The following is a 14,532-nucleotide window of genomic DNA, read 5'->3' on the forward strand; positions in this document are numbered from 1 at the left end:
GGCGCAAGTGGTTAAGAGTCCGCCTGCCGATGCAGGGGATACGGGTTCGTGCCCCGGTCTGGGAGGATCCCATATGCCACGGAGTGGCTGGGCCCGTGAGCCATGGCCGCTGGGCCTGCGCATCCGGAGCCTGTGCTCCGCAACGGGAGAGGCCACAACAGTGAGAGGCCCACATACCGCAAAAAGAAAAAAAAAAAAAAAATGCTTATGGAAAAAGCAGACAACATACAAAAACATGAGTAATGTAAGTAGAGAGATGGAAACGCTAATAAGGATTCAAAAGAAAATGCTAGAAATCAAAAACACTGTAACAGAAATGAAGAATGCCTTTAACGAGCTCATTAAGAGACTAGACACGGTCGAGGAAAAATCACTGAGCTTCAAGAAATGTCCATAGAAACTTCCAAACCTGAATTGCAAATAGAGTAAAAGAATAAAAAAGAACAGAATATCCAAGAATTGTGGGACAATTACAATAGTGTAGTATACATGTAATGGGAATATCAGAAAGAGAAGTAAGAGAAAGGAACAGAAGAAATATTTGAAGCAATAATTACTGAGAATTTCCCCAAAGTAATGATAGACACAAAACCACAGATAGAGGAAGCTCAGAGAACACAAAAAGGATGAATATCAATCAATCAATCAATCAATCAATTTACATGTAGGCATATCATATTCAAACTGCAGAAAATAAAAGAGAGAAAATTTTGAAAGAAGCCAGAGGAAAGAAAATGACCCGGGGAGAAGGGTTTAAATTTAGAATTCTTAGATTCCACTGGTCACAAATCCCTGGTCACTGATCTGGGACTTGACCTCTTCTGTTCCCACCCAGATCCAGTCCCACACGACTAGGGGTTTTGAATGGCTCTGTATAGAAATTCTTGGCTTCCCCATCATGCTCCATTTACATTCTCTGTAAATAGTTTTACCTGTCACCTCCCGGCCCAGCCTCAATTCAGTGAATGTGGGGAAGAGTCCTGCCAGTTCTGAAAAAGCCTTGGTTGTATATGAGCAAAAAATTCTGGGAGTGATCATTAGAAGGAAGGTCATGGGCTCTGATGAGCCTCTAATTTTGATGCCATAGACTTCTACCCTATGAAGAAGGCTTGGCTGGAGGGGGGCCAGAATGGGCTCACTACAATGTAGAATCCAAGGCAAGGCCCCTCCTGCCTGGGCTTCAGAGCAGCTCTAGCTCTGATGGAAGCCATAAGTGACCTTGGCAAGGGCTCTCTTGATAGTAGAATGGATCAGACACTTAGTCAGATATAAGTTGAGGAGACAGTGGGTGGCTAGGAAATGGGGGCAGTGGGTGTAGACAGGTTGTTCAATAATTTTGACTCTTAAAAGGGAGGTAACTTGAAAGAGACATCAGGGAAAGGGAGCCATTTTAGAGATTTGAGGAGAGTAGTTTTGAGAAGTTTGAAATAGTATTTATGGAGAGAAACATGGCAGGACAGTCAGGCCCTTTTAAGTACAAATGTGAGTGTATGGTTCAAATTGTTCTGTATGGTAATTTTCCCCAGCAATTAACAGCTGCTTAAAAGCAGGTATTACTTTGTTCTTTAAAATAGTATTGATTAGATTTATTTAACTTTATTGAGAAGAGCATTCAAATTGAACCACAAAACATCCTGGTTTTAGTTTGCATCTGCCACTAACTTGGGCAGGTTATTTCACATCTATGGGCACCGTATGACTCATTGTAAGAGTTGTGGAGGTAACACCTAAATCCCTATACTGCTGCCATCTAAGTGATGACACTCTTCCCCTATTCTAAGTGATAAGAAAAAGCAGATGGGGCAATTCATGGTAAAGCTGTTATCATAGTATAATGCACAGTCCCTTTCTTTGCGCTTCATAGAGCCACCCATGAAAATTACAAATGACAAATGTTGCTGTATACATGTATATGACGTTGAAATATGAATACACCATGAATATTGGAGCTCACCCAAATTTTGATCAGCAATGTTGGGCAGCGTTAATTATTGAAAAGTTTTTCTTACATGGAGCTGAAACTTCACCTCCCTATAATTTCCTGTGTATTAGTTTTAGTTTTGTAATGCAGAGCAGGTATGCATTTCTCTTACATGAGAGTCCTGCAAGGCATGCCTGCTCAAGTTTTCATTTCACCAGGTTAGACAGTTCCAAGTCTTCCAGCCCTTTCCTGACATGGGGTTTGTGTAATATCACTATACTGACCATTACTTACTACTGATGACTAATGCAGTGATGAAGAACAATGAAATTATGAGGATGGAAGACATGCCTCTGCCATTTGCTCACTGTGGGTATTGGGGGTTCCCTGTTTGTCCCTCTAGATCCACTCTCTGCCCTTCTTTACCCTGCTTTGGCCACAGATGGCTGACTTGAATGAATATCAACCGGCCCCTATGCTCTCTGCTTTCCAGATAGATTTAGGAAGCAGAAAGCTTGAGCAGAAGATGAGAGAGAGCTGAATGAAATTAGGGTGTCTTTTTCTCTAGTTATCACCTTTCCTAGCATTGCGTCAGTCTATAGCTCTTTTATGAAAAGTCATGGGTCCTCTCAAAGCAGCCATTTCTACAGGACTCTCTCCTAGTAGATTCCCATCGACTACACCCTTGCTTGCCCTTTTGGACCTGGGGGTGGTATTAGCTTCCATTTTGCTAGCACCTGATTACTGCTCTATCCATTTGATTCTGCCACATCTTTATTTACCATTTTAAAGAATCACTTAGTAGTAGATCTTTCTGAATTAAGTCTCTGTACTTTTCCTTACATATCAAACGAGCACAGTAGCACCCATCCACAGTCCCTTATCCACAAATCTGAAACCAAGATTTGAAAGCCAAAAGTGATTTTCTAACTTATTTAGAAACCCCAATCCTTTATAGTTTTTCATTTATTCCAATTTATGAGAATTTCATGTTTCACTTCAGAAATTAATGTGTTTGATTATGAGATGATGCTCTAAATTTTGCTTGGGATGTTAAGTATAAATAGTATACTCATATAATCTTTGATCTATTCTGATCATCCCTTTCCCCAAGAGTTTCATGTAAGGGATATGTATCTGTAGCATCGATGTTGTAGAATTGTGAAATTATATACAGTAATGCATGTATAGTTCTGAGCATGATGTCTTGCTTATAATAAGAAATTCATGAATGTTGACTGCTCTTTTTTCTTCAATGGGATTTATGATTTTTAATATTGCTAACTTCATATAAACTATGGTATTCCATTTTTATTTTTAAGTTTTAAAAATTCTGAATAATGACTGGGATTTTTATAGACAGAGACTCACCAAAAATATAAAAGACCAAAGGCCATCCCAGGGAGTCACAGATGAATCCTGTTATAAGTAGGACAACACAGGGTCCTAGTAGAAGTCCTAATCAGAAGGCACAAAGAACACCCCCAATGAATGCAGGCATCTGGAAGTAGAAATAATGTAGTCTCATGGTAGCAGTGAACAATTTATAGTGAAATATTTGTATAACATGTAACACCGAACAGAAGAAAATAATAAAATATTTGCTTTTCTCTCTTTTCTCTGTTGTTTGAGATAAGCAAGTCTCTTCTCCATCCCAGACAATTTCCATATCTTTAAAGTGAGGATGGTTTCCAAAGCCCTTGACAGTTCAAAACATACACATTTCTTACGGCTCTAGGGCAGCACATGCTACAATGAGATGACAACAAGATTAAACATTCTAGGCCCCTAATCATTACCTGATAAACTCAGAGAGGTAAGTCGGACTTGTTCCAAGGGAGGAGCCCACTTGATCCATACTACTTGCTGAGTTGTTAATGCTATCCCCTGAAAGAAGAATGATTAGAACATTGGATCTCTGACACTTTCTGTGAATTTAAATTCTTGGTTCAGTTTTTGTATTATCTTAATACCTGGAATAGTCCCTGGATTACTCGGCATATGATGACCAAAGCTTCTCCAAATTCAGCTGCCAATGGGATGAGCAGAGTAAACAGAGAGCTGAGGAACAATGCAGAACCAACCATTCTCTTTAAGGAGTATATTCCAGATAAATATCCAGCAGGAATTTGGCTGATGAGTACACCATAGAAGATGGAACTTAACATGAGTCCCTGGATTTCAGTGCTCCAGTTATACACAGGGTTCTGAAAGGAAAAAGGAGACACATCTAGCCACTCTGCAGATGATTTTCTATGATGCTCAGGAATATGGGAAAACTGGTCTTCCAGCTTACCCCATGTAAAATAGCTGCCCTCTGCCTAATATCCTCTATTATGGGACTTCTTTATTCCTAATAACATCATTATCTGTGTGTAATTACATTTTATCATTGGTACCCTCAACTATAACGAAAAGTCTTTGCAGTCAAGCGCATCATTTGTACCACCCATACCTGTCACAGCATAGACGTTTAATATTTGCTTTTTAAAAAAATCTTAGATATAATTGGCATATTATATTAGTTTCAGGTGTACAACATAATGATTTGATATTTGTCTATATTGAGAAATGATCACAAGTCTAGTCAACATTCATCACCATATATATAGTTGTAATGAAAACTTTTAAGATCTACTCTCTTAGCAACTTTCAACTATACAATACAGTATCATTAACTATAGTCACCATGCTATATGCTACACCCCCATAACAATTTTTTTAAGGATTTATTTTGATGTGGACCATTTAAAAAAAGTTTTTATTGAATTTGTTACAACACCGCTTCTGTTTTGGTTTTTTGGCCGCCAGCCACATGGGATCTTAGCTCCCCAACCAGGGATTGAAACCACACCCTCTCATTGGAAGGCAAAGTCTTAACCACTGGACCACCAGGGAGGTCCCCCCATAACTTATTTTATAGCTGGAAGTTCTGCACTTTTTAACCGTCTTTACCCATTTTGCCCAACACCACCCTCCCCTGACCCCCTGCTACTGGCAACGACGAGCCTATTCTCTGTAACCAGGAGCTCAGTTTCATTTGTTTGTTTAGATTCCACACATAAACAAGACTGTATAGTATTTGTCTTTCTTGGTCTGATTTATTTCACTTAGCATAAGGTGAAATAAGGTCCATTCGTGTTGTCACAAATGGCAAGATTTCTTACTTTTTATGACTGAATAATATTCCATTGTATATATACAGTGCATTTGCATTATCCATTCATCCTTGGATGGATCCTTAGGCTGTTGTAAATAATGCTGCAATGAACGTGGGGGTGTAGATATTTTTTCAAGTTAGTGTTTTTATTTTCTTAGGCTAAATGCCCGGAACTAGAATTGCTGGATATGGTAATTTAATTTTTAAGTTTTTGAAGAACCTTCATACTGTTTTCCATAGTGACTGCACTAATTTACATTATACCATCGGTGCACTAGGGTTCCCTTCTCTCCACATCTTAGTCAACACTTGATATTTCTTGTCTTTTTGATAATATCCATGTTGACAGGTATGAGGTGATACCTTGTGGGTTTGATTTGCATTTCCCTGATGATGTTGGGCACCCTCTCATGTGCCTGTTGACAATTTGTACGTCTTTTCTGGAAAAATGTCTATTCAGATCCTCTGCCCATTTTTTTTTTTTTTCGGTACGTGGGCCTCTCACTGTTGTGGCCTTTCTCCCATTGCGGAGCACAGGCTCCAGACGCGCAGGCTCAGCGGCCATGGCTCACCGGCCCAGCCGCCCCGCGGCTTGTGGGATCCTCCCGGACCGGGGCACAAACCCGCATCCCCTGCATCGGCAGGCGGACTCTCAACCACTGCGCCACCAGGGAAGCCCCCTATCCCTTTTTAGTACTAAGCAGTACTCCATTTTATGGATGGGCCATAGTTTGTGCATTCATTCACCTATTGATGAACATGTTGGTTGTTTCCAATTTTTGGCTATTACAAATAAAGCTACAATGAGAATCTATATATACATCTCTATATGGACACATGTTTTCATTTCTCTTTAGGAGCAGTGGAATGGCTGGATCATACGATAGCTGTATGCTTAAACTGGTTGTACCATTGTGAATTATCACCAGCAGTGTAGGAGACTTCCAGTTCCTCCACATTCTTACAACACTTATGTCCAATCTTTATAATTTTGGCCATTTGAATTGGTGTGTAGTCATATACCTTTGTGGATTTAGTTTGTTTATGTCTAATGACTAATGAGGTGGAGCATATTTTCATGTATTTGCCATCCATGTATCATCTTTGATGAAGTGTCTAGTCACATCTTTTCTCCATTTTTGTGCTGCATTGTTGGTTTCATTTATTATTGAGTTTTGATTAACTTCCTTTACTAGATATGATTTTCAAAAAATTACCACTGTCTCTGGTTTGTCTTTTCAGTCTTTTAACAGTGTTTTTTGAATTTTGGTGAAGTCCAATTTTGTTTGTTTGTTCTTTTGTGGATCATGAAAAAAATCAGTAGTTCATATGTGTGTGAGTCTATTTCTGGACACTCTGTTCTATTTCAATGATTACTTTTCTGTCTTTATGCTAATAACACACTGTCTTGATTACTGTAGCTTTATAACAAAGTCTTAAAATCAGGTAGGTAGCATTATTCCTATAACTATTGATTTTTTGCCAAACTTAAAAGACAATTCAGTGAAGAAAGAAGTCTTTTCGACAAATGATGCTAGAACAGTGTATACACATATGTAAAAAAGGATCTTCAACACAACATATACAAAAATTGAAAAAATGAATATTTAAATGTAAAACCTGAAATTATAAAACTTCTAGAAGAAAACATAACAGATATTTTTACTTTGGGCTAGGCAAAGATTTATTAGATATAAAACCAGAAGAAGTTTTGGTAAAACCAACAGAAGTTCTTTATGCAGAAGGAAAATTATATAGTTCAGAAACTTGGATCTATATTTAAAAAAGAAGAGCATGAAGAAAGAATAAATGAAGGTGTAAATTATTTTATTTTGAAGTGATGCAAAAGATACATACTTGTTTAAAGCAATAATGTAATTCTGTATTGGGTATTTATATCATATGGATAAGGGAAATGAATAGCAGCAGTGTCACAAAAGATGGGAGAGAGGAATTAAGAATACTCTGTTATAAAGTGCCTGCACTACACATGAAGCAGTAAAGTGTTATTTGATGGTGGATTTCTATTATTAAAAATGTATATTGTAAACCCTAGGGAAACTACTAAAACAGTTTTTTTAAAGTATAAATGATACATCAAGAGAAGAAATAAAATTGAATCATATAAAATGCTCAGTTATACCAAGATAAGGCAAGAAAAGGAGTGGAAAAAAGAAAGGTAACAAAGAACAGATGTAACAAATAGAAAACAGTTACCAATTTTATATTTGTCTTTTCTCCTTTTAGTTCTAGCAGTTTTAGCCTTCTGTATTTTGCTGCTTTGTTAGAGACATACATGTTTAGGATTGTTGCTAGAGACTTACATGGTTAGGATTATTATGTCTTCTTGGAGAATTGACCCTTTTATCATTAGACAGTGTCCTCTTTATCTCTGATAATCTTCCTTGGTATAAATTCTGCTCTGTCTGAAATCAATATAGCTCCCTCAGTTTTTCTTTGCTTGAAAATATCTTTATTCTCTTTGACTTCTGAGGTAATTTCATTGGATACAGAATTCTAGTTTGGCAGGTGTCTTTTTTTTTTCTTTCAATACTTTAAAGAATTCATTTCTCTCTTCATGTTTGAGTGGTGTCTGATAAGAAGTCTTCCATAATTCTTATCCTTGTTCCTCTGTAGGCGATTCTTTCCTCTAGCTTCATTCAAGATGTTCTCTTTGTGTTAGTTTTCTGCAATTTAAATATGTATGTCTGGGTGGTTGTTCTTGTTGATTATTTTTCTTTTTAGTATTTATCCTGTTTGATATTCTCTGAGCTTCTTGGATTTGTGGCTTGGTGTCTGCCATAAATTTCAAAAAGTTCTCAGCCATTAATTTTTCAAATATTTCTTCTTCCCATTTTCTCCTACTCTTCCTGGTGTTCTAGTCATGCATATGTTACAACTTTTGGTATTGTCCACAGTTCTAAGATGTTCTGTTTGTTTGTTTATTTATTTATTAAATTCTCTTTCATTTCAGCTTGGGAAGTTCCTATTGACTTATATTCAATTTCATTGATCCTTTCCTCAGCTGTGTTGAGATTACTTATAAGCCCATCAAGGCATTCTTTATACCTGTTACAGTTGCCATGATTTCTACTATTTCTTTTTTATGCCTTCTAATAATATCCATCTCTCTGCTAACATTACCTATGTGGTATTGTATGTTGTCACTTTTTTCCCATTAGAGCCCTTGACATATTAATTATAGTTATTTTAAATTCCCTGTCTAGGAATTCCTACATATGTGTCAAATCTGAGCCTGGTTCTGATGCTTATGTTAAAAAAAATCAGGGTGCAGTACACTTCATATAGTGTTATTTTTAATGTAAATAGGGGTGATAATAAGAAAATATTTTCTTATTTGCCTGTGTATTCATAGAGGGACATAGGAAGAGTATAGTGGAAAATATTTTTCCCACCTATTTTCATTTTTTTCTGTACTACATCTTTTGACAAGTATCAACTCATTACCTTCCATAGATGAAATTAATGAAACATGTAAATGTACTGTACATTAAAAATGTAAATAAGAAAGAAAAAGTGTCTTGACTTCTACTTCTCATTTAAGATGCTTTCCTTTTTTCTCCTGTCCAAACTTCTCTTGCCCTTTACAAATACTGAGACATATTTTAGTTGTGGGACATGTTTATTTAGGTTACTACTGGCAAGGCAGATCAAGACTTGAGCTTCTTTCTTTAATAATTACTGTCATATCAATTATGATAACATTCAACCTCTCCACAAATTAGTTAGCAAGATAGGATTTTAAACTTATGACTGTCTATAATATTTTTGATATACCTTTAAGTAATCCTGTGGCTCCTTTGTGGAGGTGTTGGACAAACCATGTGTCTCTGTGCTGTTCACCATGGCTATCATTGTGAGGCTCATACACACACGCTGTGACATTATTATAACATTACAGAGGAGCAGTAAGAGAGCAATTCCATAACGAATGGAACAAAAATTTGGAACTGGAATGTAGAACAGAAAGTATCCATCATTAACACATCTGAGGTAAAAACATATTTTAACTTTAGGAAGTGCCACTTAGAAATTTGGACCCCTATATATTAATTAAAATTTTTATTGTACTAACTGGCTTTTGAGAAGTTATGACACAATAAGAAGATGTGGGATTGATCTTATAATTTCATACCCCCTAAAATATAATCCCTAAAAGGATGTCCCAGAAAATTGAGCCAGTCCTTGAAGTACTTTGGCTCATGTCTATTTTAAAGGGACCATTTACAAATACCCTGAGTTACTCTTGGAAGTAAGTCCCCTGAACAACAAAAAAGACCTTCCCTCAAGTAAACTGCTTTATTCTCAAAATTTATATGACTAGTCTGGTTGAGAAACTCATATGTGCAAATTGCAGAGAAAAACAGCACTTAAAAAAATGTAATGTATTTGAAGTAGTTTCAAGCTAGAGTAATCAGTGTAGTGTTGGTGTAAGGCCAAACAAATTCATCAATAGGAGAAAGTAGGGAGTCCAGAAAGAGAGAAGTATAAATATTAATATGCTTTTGAATACACTAATGCAAATCAATGGAGGCAAGTACAGTCTTTTCAACAAACGGCACTTTCTCAAGAGAAATAAAAATGTGCCTACAAAAGGCTTGTACTGAAATGTTTATAGCAGCTTTATTCAAAATAGATGGATATTTGGAATGGATGAACATACCACAGTGTATTAATACAATGGATATTACTCAGAAATACAAAGTAAGGCAACACTGATACACTCAACAATCTGGATGAATCTCAACAAAAATACACTCAGCTGAAGAAGCTAGACACCAAAGAGTGCATACTATTTTTATGCATACTATTTCTATGAATTTCAAAAATGGACAAAATTAATTTATATGCTTAGATATTACAAAAACAATTCCCTCTTGGTGAGGAGGGCAAAAGGACAGGAAGGGACTTTAATGTAGTGTTCTATGAGTCTTGTTTGTAAGTTTATACATTTTTCAAAACACATCTAAGATTATCCAATAGCAACAACAACCACAACCACAACTGGCATTGGGAGGGGAACCAAGATGGTGGAGTAGAAGGACGTACTCTCACTCCCTCTTGTGAGAACACCAGTATCAAAACTAGTTGCTGGACAGTCATTGATAGGAAGACACTGGAACTCACCAAAAAAAAAAAAAAAAAATACCCCACATCCAAAGACAAAGGAGAAGCCACAATGAGATGGTAGGAGGGGCGCAATCACTGTAAAATCAAATCCCATAACTACCAGTTGGGTGACTCACACACTGCAGAACACTTATACCACAGAAGTCCACCCACTGGAGTGAAGGTTCTGAGCCCCACGTCAGCCATCCCGACCTGGGAGTCTGACAACGGGAGCAGGAATTCCTAGAGAATCAGACTTTGAAGGCTAGTGGGATTTGATTGCAGGACACTGACAGGACTGTAGGAAACAGAGACTCCACTCTTGGAGGGCACACACAAAGTAGTGTGCGCATCGGGACCCAGGGGAAGGAGCAGTGACCCCAGGGGAGAATGAACCAGAGCTACCTGCTAGTGTTGGAGGGTTTCCTGCAGAGGCAGGGAGTGGCTTTGGCTCACCGTGGGGAAAAGGACACTGGCAGCAGAAGTTCTGGGAAGCACTCCTTGGCCTGAGCACTGCCAGAGTCTGTCATTAGCCCCAATGAAGAGCCCAGGTAAGCTCTAGTGTTGGGTTGCCTCAGGCCAAACAACCAACAGGGAGGGAACTCAGCCCCACCCATCAACAGTCAAGCAGATTAAAGTTTTACTGAGCTCGGCCCACCAGAGCAACAGCCAGCTCTACCCACCACCAGTCCCTCCCATCAGGAAACTTACACAAGCCTCTTAGATAGCCTCACCCACCAGAAGGCAGACAGCAGAAGCAAGAATAACAACAATCCTGCAGCCTGTGGAACAAAAACCACACTCACAGGAAGATAGTGAAGATGAAAAGGCAGAGGGCTATGTACAAGATGAAGGAACAAGATAAAACCTCAGAAACACAACTAAATGAACTGGAGACAGGCAACCTTCCAGAAAAAGAATTCAGAATAATGATAGTGAAGATGATTCAGAACCTTGGAAAAAGAATGGAGGCAAAGATCGAGAAGACTCAAGAAATGTTTAACAAAGACCTAGAAGAATTAAAGAACAAAGATGAACAATACAATAACTGAAATGAAAACTACACTAGAAGGAATCAATAACAGAATAACTGAGGCAGAAGAACGGATCAGTGACCCAGAAGACAGAACGGTGGAATTCACTGCTGGGGAAGAGAATAAAGAAAAAGGAATAAAAAGAAATGAAGACAGCTTAAGAGATCAATGGGACAACAATAAACGCAATAACATTCGCATTATAGGGGTACCAGAAGGAGAAGAGACAGAGAAAGGACCAGAGAAAATAATTGAAGAGATTATAGTCGAAAACGTCCCTAACATGGGAAAGGAAATAGCTACCCAAGTCCAGGAAGTGCAGCAAGCCCCATACCGGATAAACCCAAGGAGAAACATGCCAAGACATATAGTAATCAAACTGACAAAAGTTAAAGACAAAGAAAACTTATTGAAAGCAGCAAGGGAAAAGCGACAAATAACATACAAGGGAACTCCCACAAGGTTAACAGCTGATTTCTCAGCAGAAACTTTACAAGCCTGAAGAGAGTGGCATGGTATACTTAAAATAATGAAAAGAAGAACCTACAACCAAGATTACTCTACCCAGCAAGGATCTCATTCAGATTTGATGGAGAGATCAAAAGCTTTACAGACAAGCAAAAGCTAAGAGAATTCAGCACCACCAAACCAGCTCTACAACAAATGCTAAAGGAACTTCTCTAAGTGGGAAACACAAGAGAAGAAAAGGACCTACAAAAACAAACCCAAAACAATTAAGAAAATGGTCATAGGACAGACATATCAATAATTACCTTAAAGGTGAATGGATTCCATGCTCCAAACAAAAGACACAGGCTTGTTGAATGGATATAAAAAGAAGACCCATATATATGCTCTCTACAAGAGACCCACTTCAGACCTAAGGGACACATACAGACTGAAAGTGAGGGGATGCAAAAAGATATCCCATGCAAATGGAAATCAAAAGAAAGCTGCAGTAGCAATATTCATATCAGATAAAATAGACTTTAAAATAGAATGTTACAAGAAACAAGGAAGGACACTACATAGTGATCAAGGGTTCAATCCAAGAAGACGATACAACAATTATATATGCACCCAACATAGGAGCACCTCAATACATAAGGCAGATACTAACAGCTCTAAAAGAGGAAATTGACAGTAACAAAATAGTGGGAGACTTTAACACCTCACATACACCAATGGACAGATCACCCAAAATGAAAACAAATAAGGAAACAGAAGCTTTAAATGACACAATAGACCAGATAGATTTAATTGATATTGATAGGACATTCCATCCAAAAACTGCAGATTACACTTTCTTCTCAAATGTGCACGGAACATTCTCCAGGATAGATCACATCTTGGGTCATAAATCAAACCTCAGTAAATTTAAGAAAATTGAAATCATATCAAGCATCTTTTCTGACTACAATGCTATGAGATTAGAAATCAATTTCAGGTAAAAAAAACACAACCACATGGAGGCTAAACAATACGTTACTAAATAACCAAGAAATCACTGAAGAAATCAAAGAGGAAATCAAAAAATACCTAGAGAAGAATGACAATGAAAACACGACGATCCAAAACCTATGGGATGTGGCAAAAGCAGTTCTAAGAGGGAAGTTTATAGCTATACAAGCCTACCTCAAGAAACAAGAAAAATCTCAAATAAACAATCTAACTTTACACCTAAAGGAACTAGAGAAAGAAGAACAAACAAAACTCAAAGTTAGCAGAAGGAAAGAAATCATAAAGATCAGAGCAGAAATAAATGAAATAGAAACAAAGAAAACAATAGCAAAGATCAATAAAACTAAAAGCTGGTTCTTTGAGAAGATAAACAAAATTGATAAGTCATTAGCCAGACTCATCAAGAAAAAGAGGGAGAGGACTGAAATCAATAAAATTAGAAATGAAAAAGGAGAAGTTACAACAGACACCACAGAAATACAAAGCATCCTAAGAGACTACTACAAGCAGCTCTATGCCAATAAAAGGGACAACCTGGAAGAAATGGACAAATTCTTAGAAAGGTATAACCTCCTAAGACTGAACCAGGAAGAAATAGAAAATATGAACAGACCAATCACAAGTAATGAAATTGGAACTGTGATTAAAAATCTTCCAACAAACAAAAGTCCAGGACCATATGGCTTCACAGGTGAATTGTATCAAACATTTAGAGAAGAGCTAACCCCTATCCTTCTCAAACTCTTCCAAAAAATTGCAGAGGAAGGAACACTCCCAAACTCATTCTATGAGGCCACCATCACCCTGATACCAAAACCAGACAAAGATACTACAAAAAAAGAAAAGTACAGACCAATATCACTGATGAATATAGATGCAAACATCCTCAACAAAATACTAGCAAACAGAATCCAACAACACATTAAAAGGATCATATACCATTATCAAGTGGGATTTATCCCAGGGATGCAAGGATTCTTCAATATAAGCAAATCAATCAATGTAGTACACCATATTAACAAATTGAAGAAGAAAAATAATATGATCCTCTCAACAGATGCAGAAACAACTTTTGACAAAATTCAACACCCATTTATGATAAAAACTCTCCAGAAAGTGGGCTTTCAGGGAACCTACTTCAACATAATAAAGGCCATATATGACAAACACACAGCAAACATCATTCTCAATGGTGAAAAACTGAAAGCATTTCCTCTAAGATCTGGAACAAGCAAAGAATGTCCACTCTCACCACTATTATTCAACATAGTTTTGGAAGTCCTAGCTATCACAATCAGAGAAGTAAAAGAAATAAAAGTAATACAAATTGGAAAAGAAGAAGTAAAACTGTCAGTGTTTGCAGATGACATGATACTATATATGGAGAAACCTAAAAATGCCACCAGAAAACTACTAGAGCCAATCAATGAATTTGGTAAAGTTGCAGGAAACAAAATTAATGCACTGAAATCCCTGGTATTCCTATACACTAATGATAAAAAATCTGAAAGAAATTAAGGAAACACTACCATTTACCAATACAACAAAAAGAATAAAATACCTAGGAATAAACCTACCTAGGGAGACAAAAGACCTGTATGCAGAAAACTATAAGACACTGATGAAACAAATTAAACATGATACCAACAGATGAAGAGATATACCATGTTCTTGGATTGGAAGAATCAACATTGTGAAAATGACTGTACTACCCAAAGCAATCTAAAGATTCATTGCAATCCCTATCAAATTATCAATGGCATTTTTTACAGAACTAGAACAAAAAATCTTAAAATTTGTATGGAGACACAAAAGACCCCAAATAG

At 37.2% G+C, this 14,532-nt stretch overlaps 1 protein-coding gene across 1 annotated transcript in view; it reads right to left on the reverse strand.

The window, feature by feature from the left end:
* The window catches only part of SLC17A1 (solute carrier family 17 member 1), a 55,890-nt gene that overhangs the window by 21,167 nt on the left and 20,191 nt on the right, over positions 1-14,532 (reverse strand). The window contains exons 4-7 of the mRNA XM_060111386.1: positions 8,880-9,052; positions 3,895-4,128; positions 3,721-3,808; positions 3,293-3,379 (exon numbers count right to left, since the gene is read on the reverse strand). Of these exons, the coding sequence (XP_059967369.1) occupies positions 3,293-3,379; positions 3,721-3,808; positions 3,895-4,128; positions 8,880-9,052 (582 nt within the window). The remainder of the gene's footprint in view (positions 1-3,292; positions 3,380-3,720; positions 3,809-3,894; positions 4,129-8,879; positions 9,053-14,532) is intronic.

This window comes from Mesoplodon densirostris, chromosome 10, assembly GCF_025265405.1.
Source record: "Mesoplodon densirostris isolate mMesDen1 chromosome 10, mMesDen1 primary haplotype, whole genome shotgun sequence".
Lineage (NCBI taxonomy): Eukaryota > Metazoa > Chordata > Mammalia > Artiodactyla > Ziphiidae > Mesoplodon > Mesoplodon densirostris.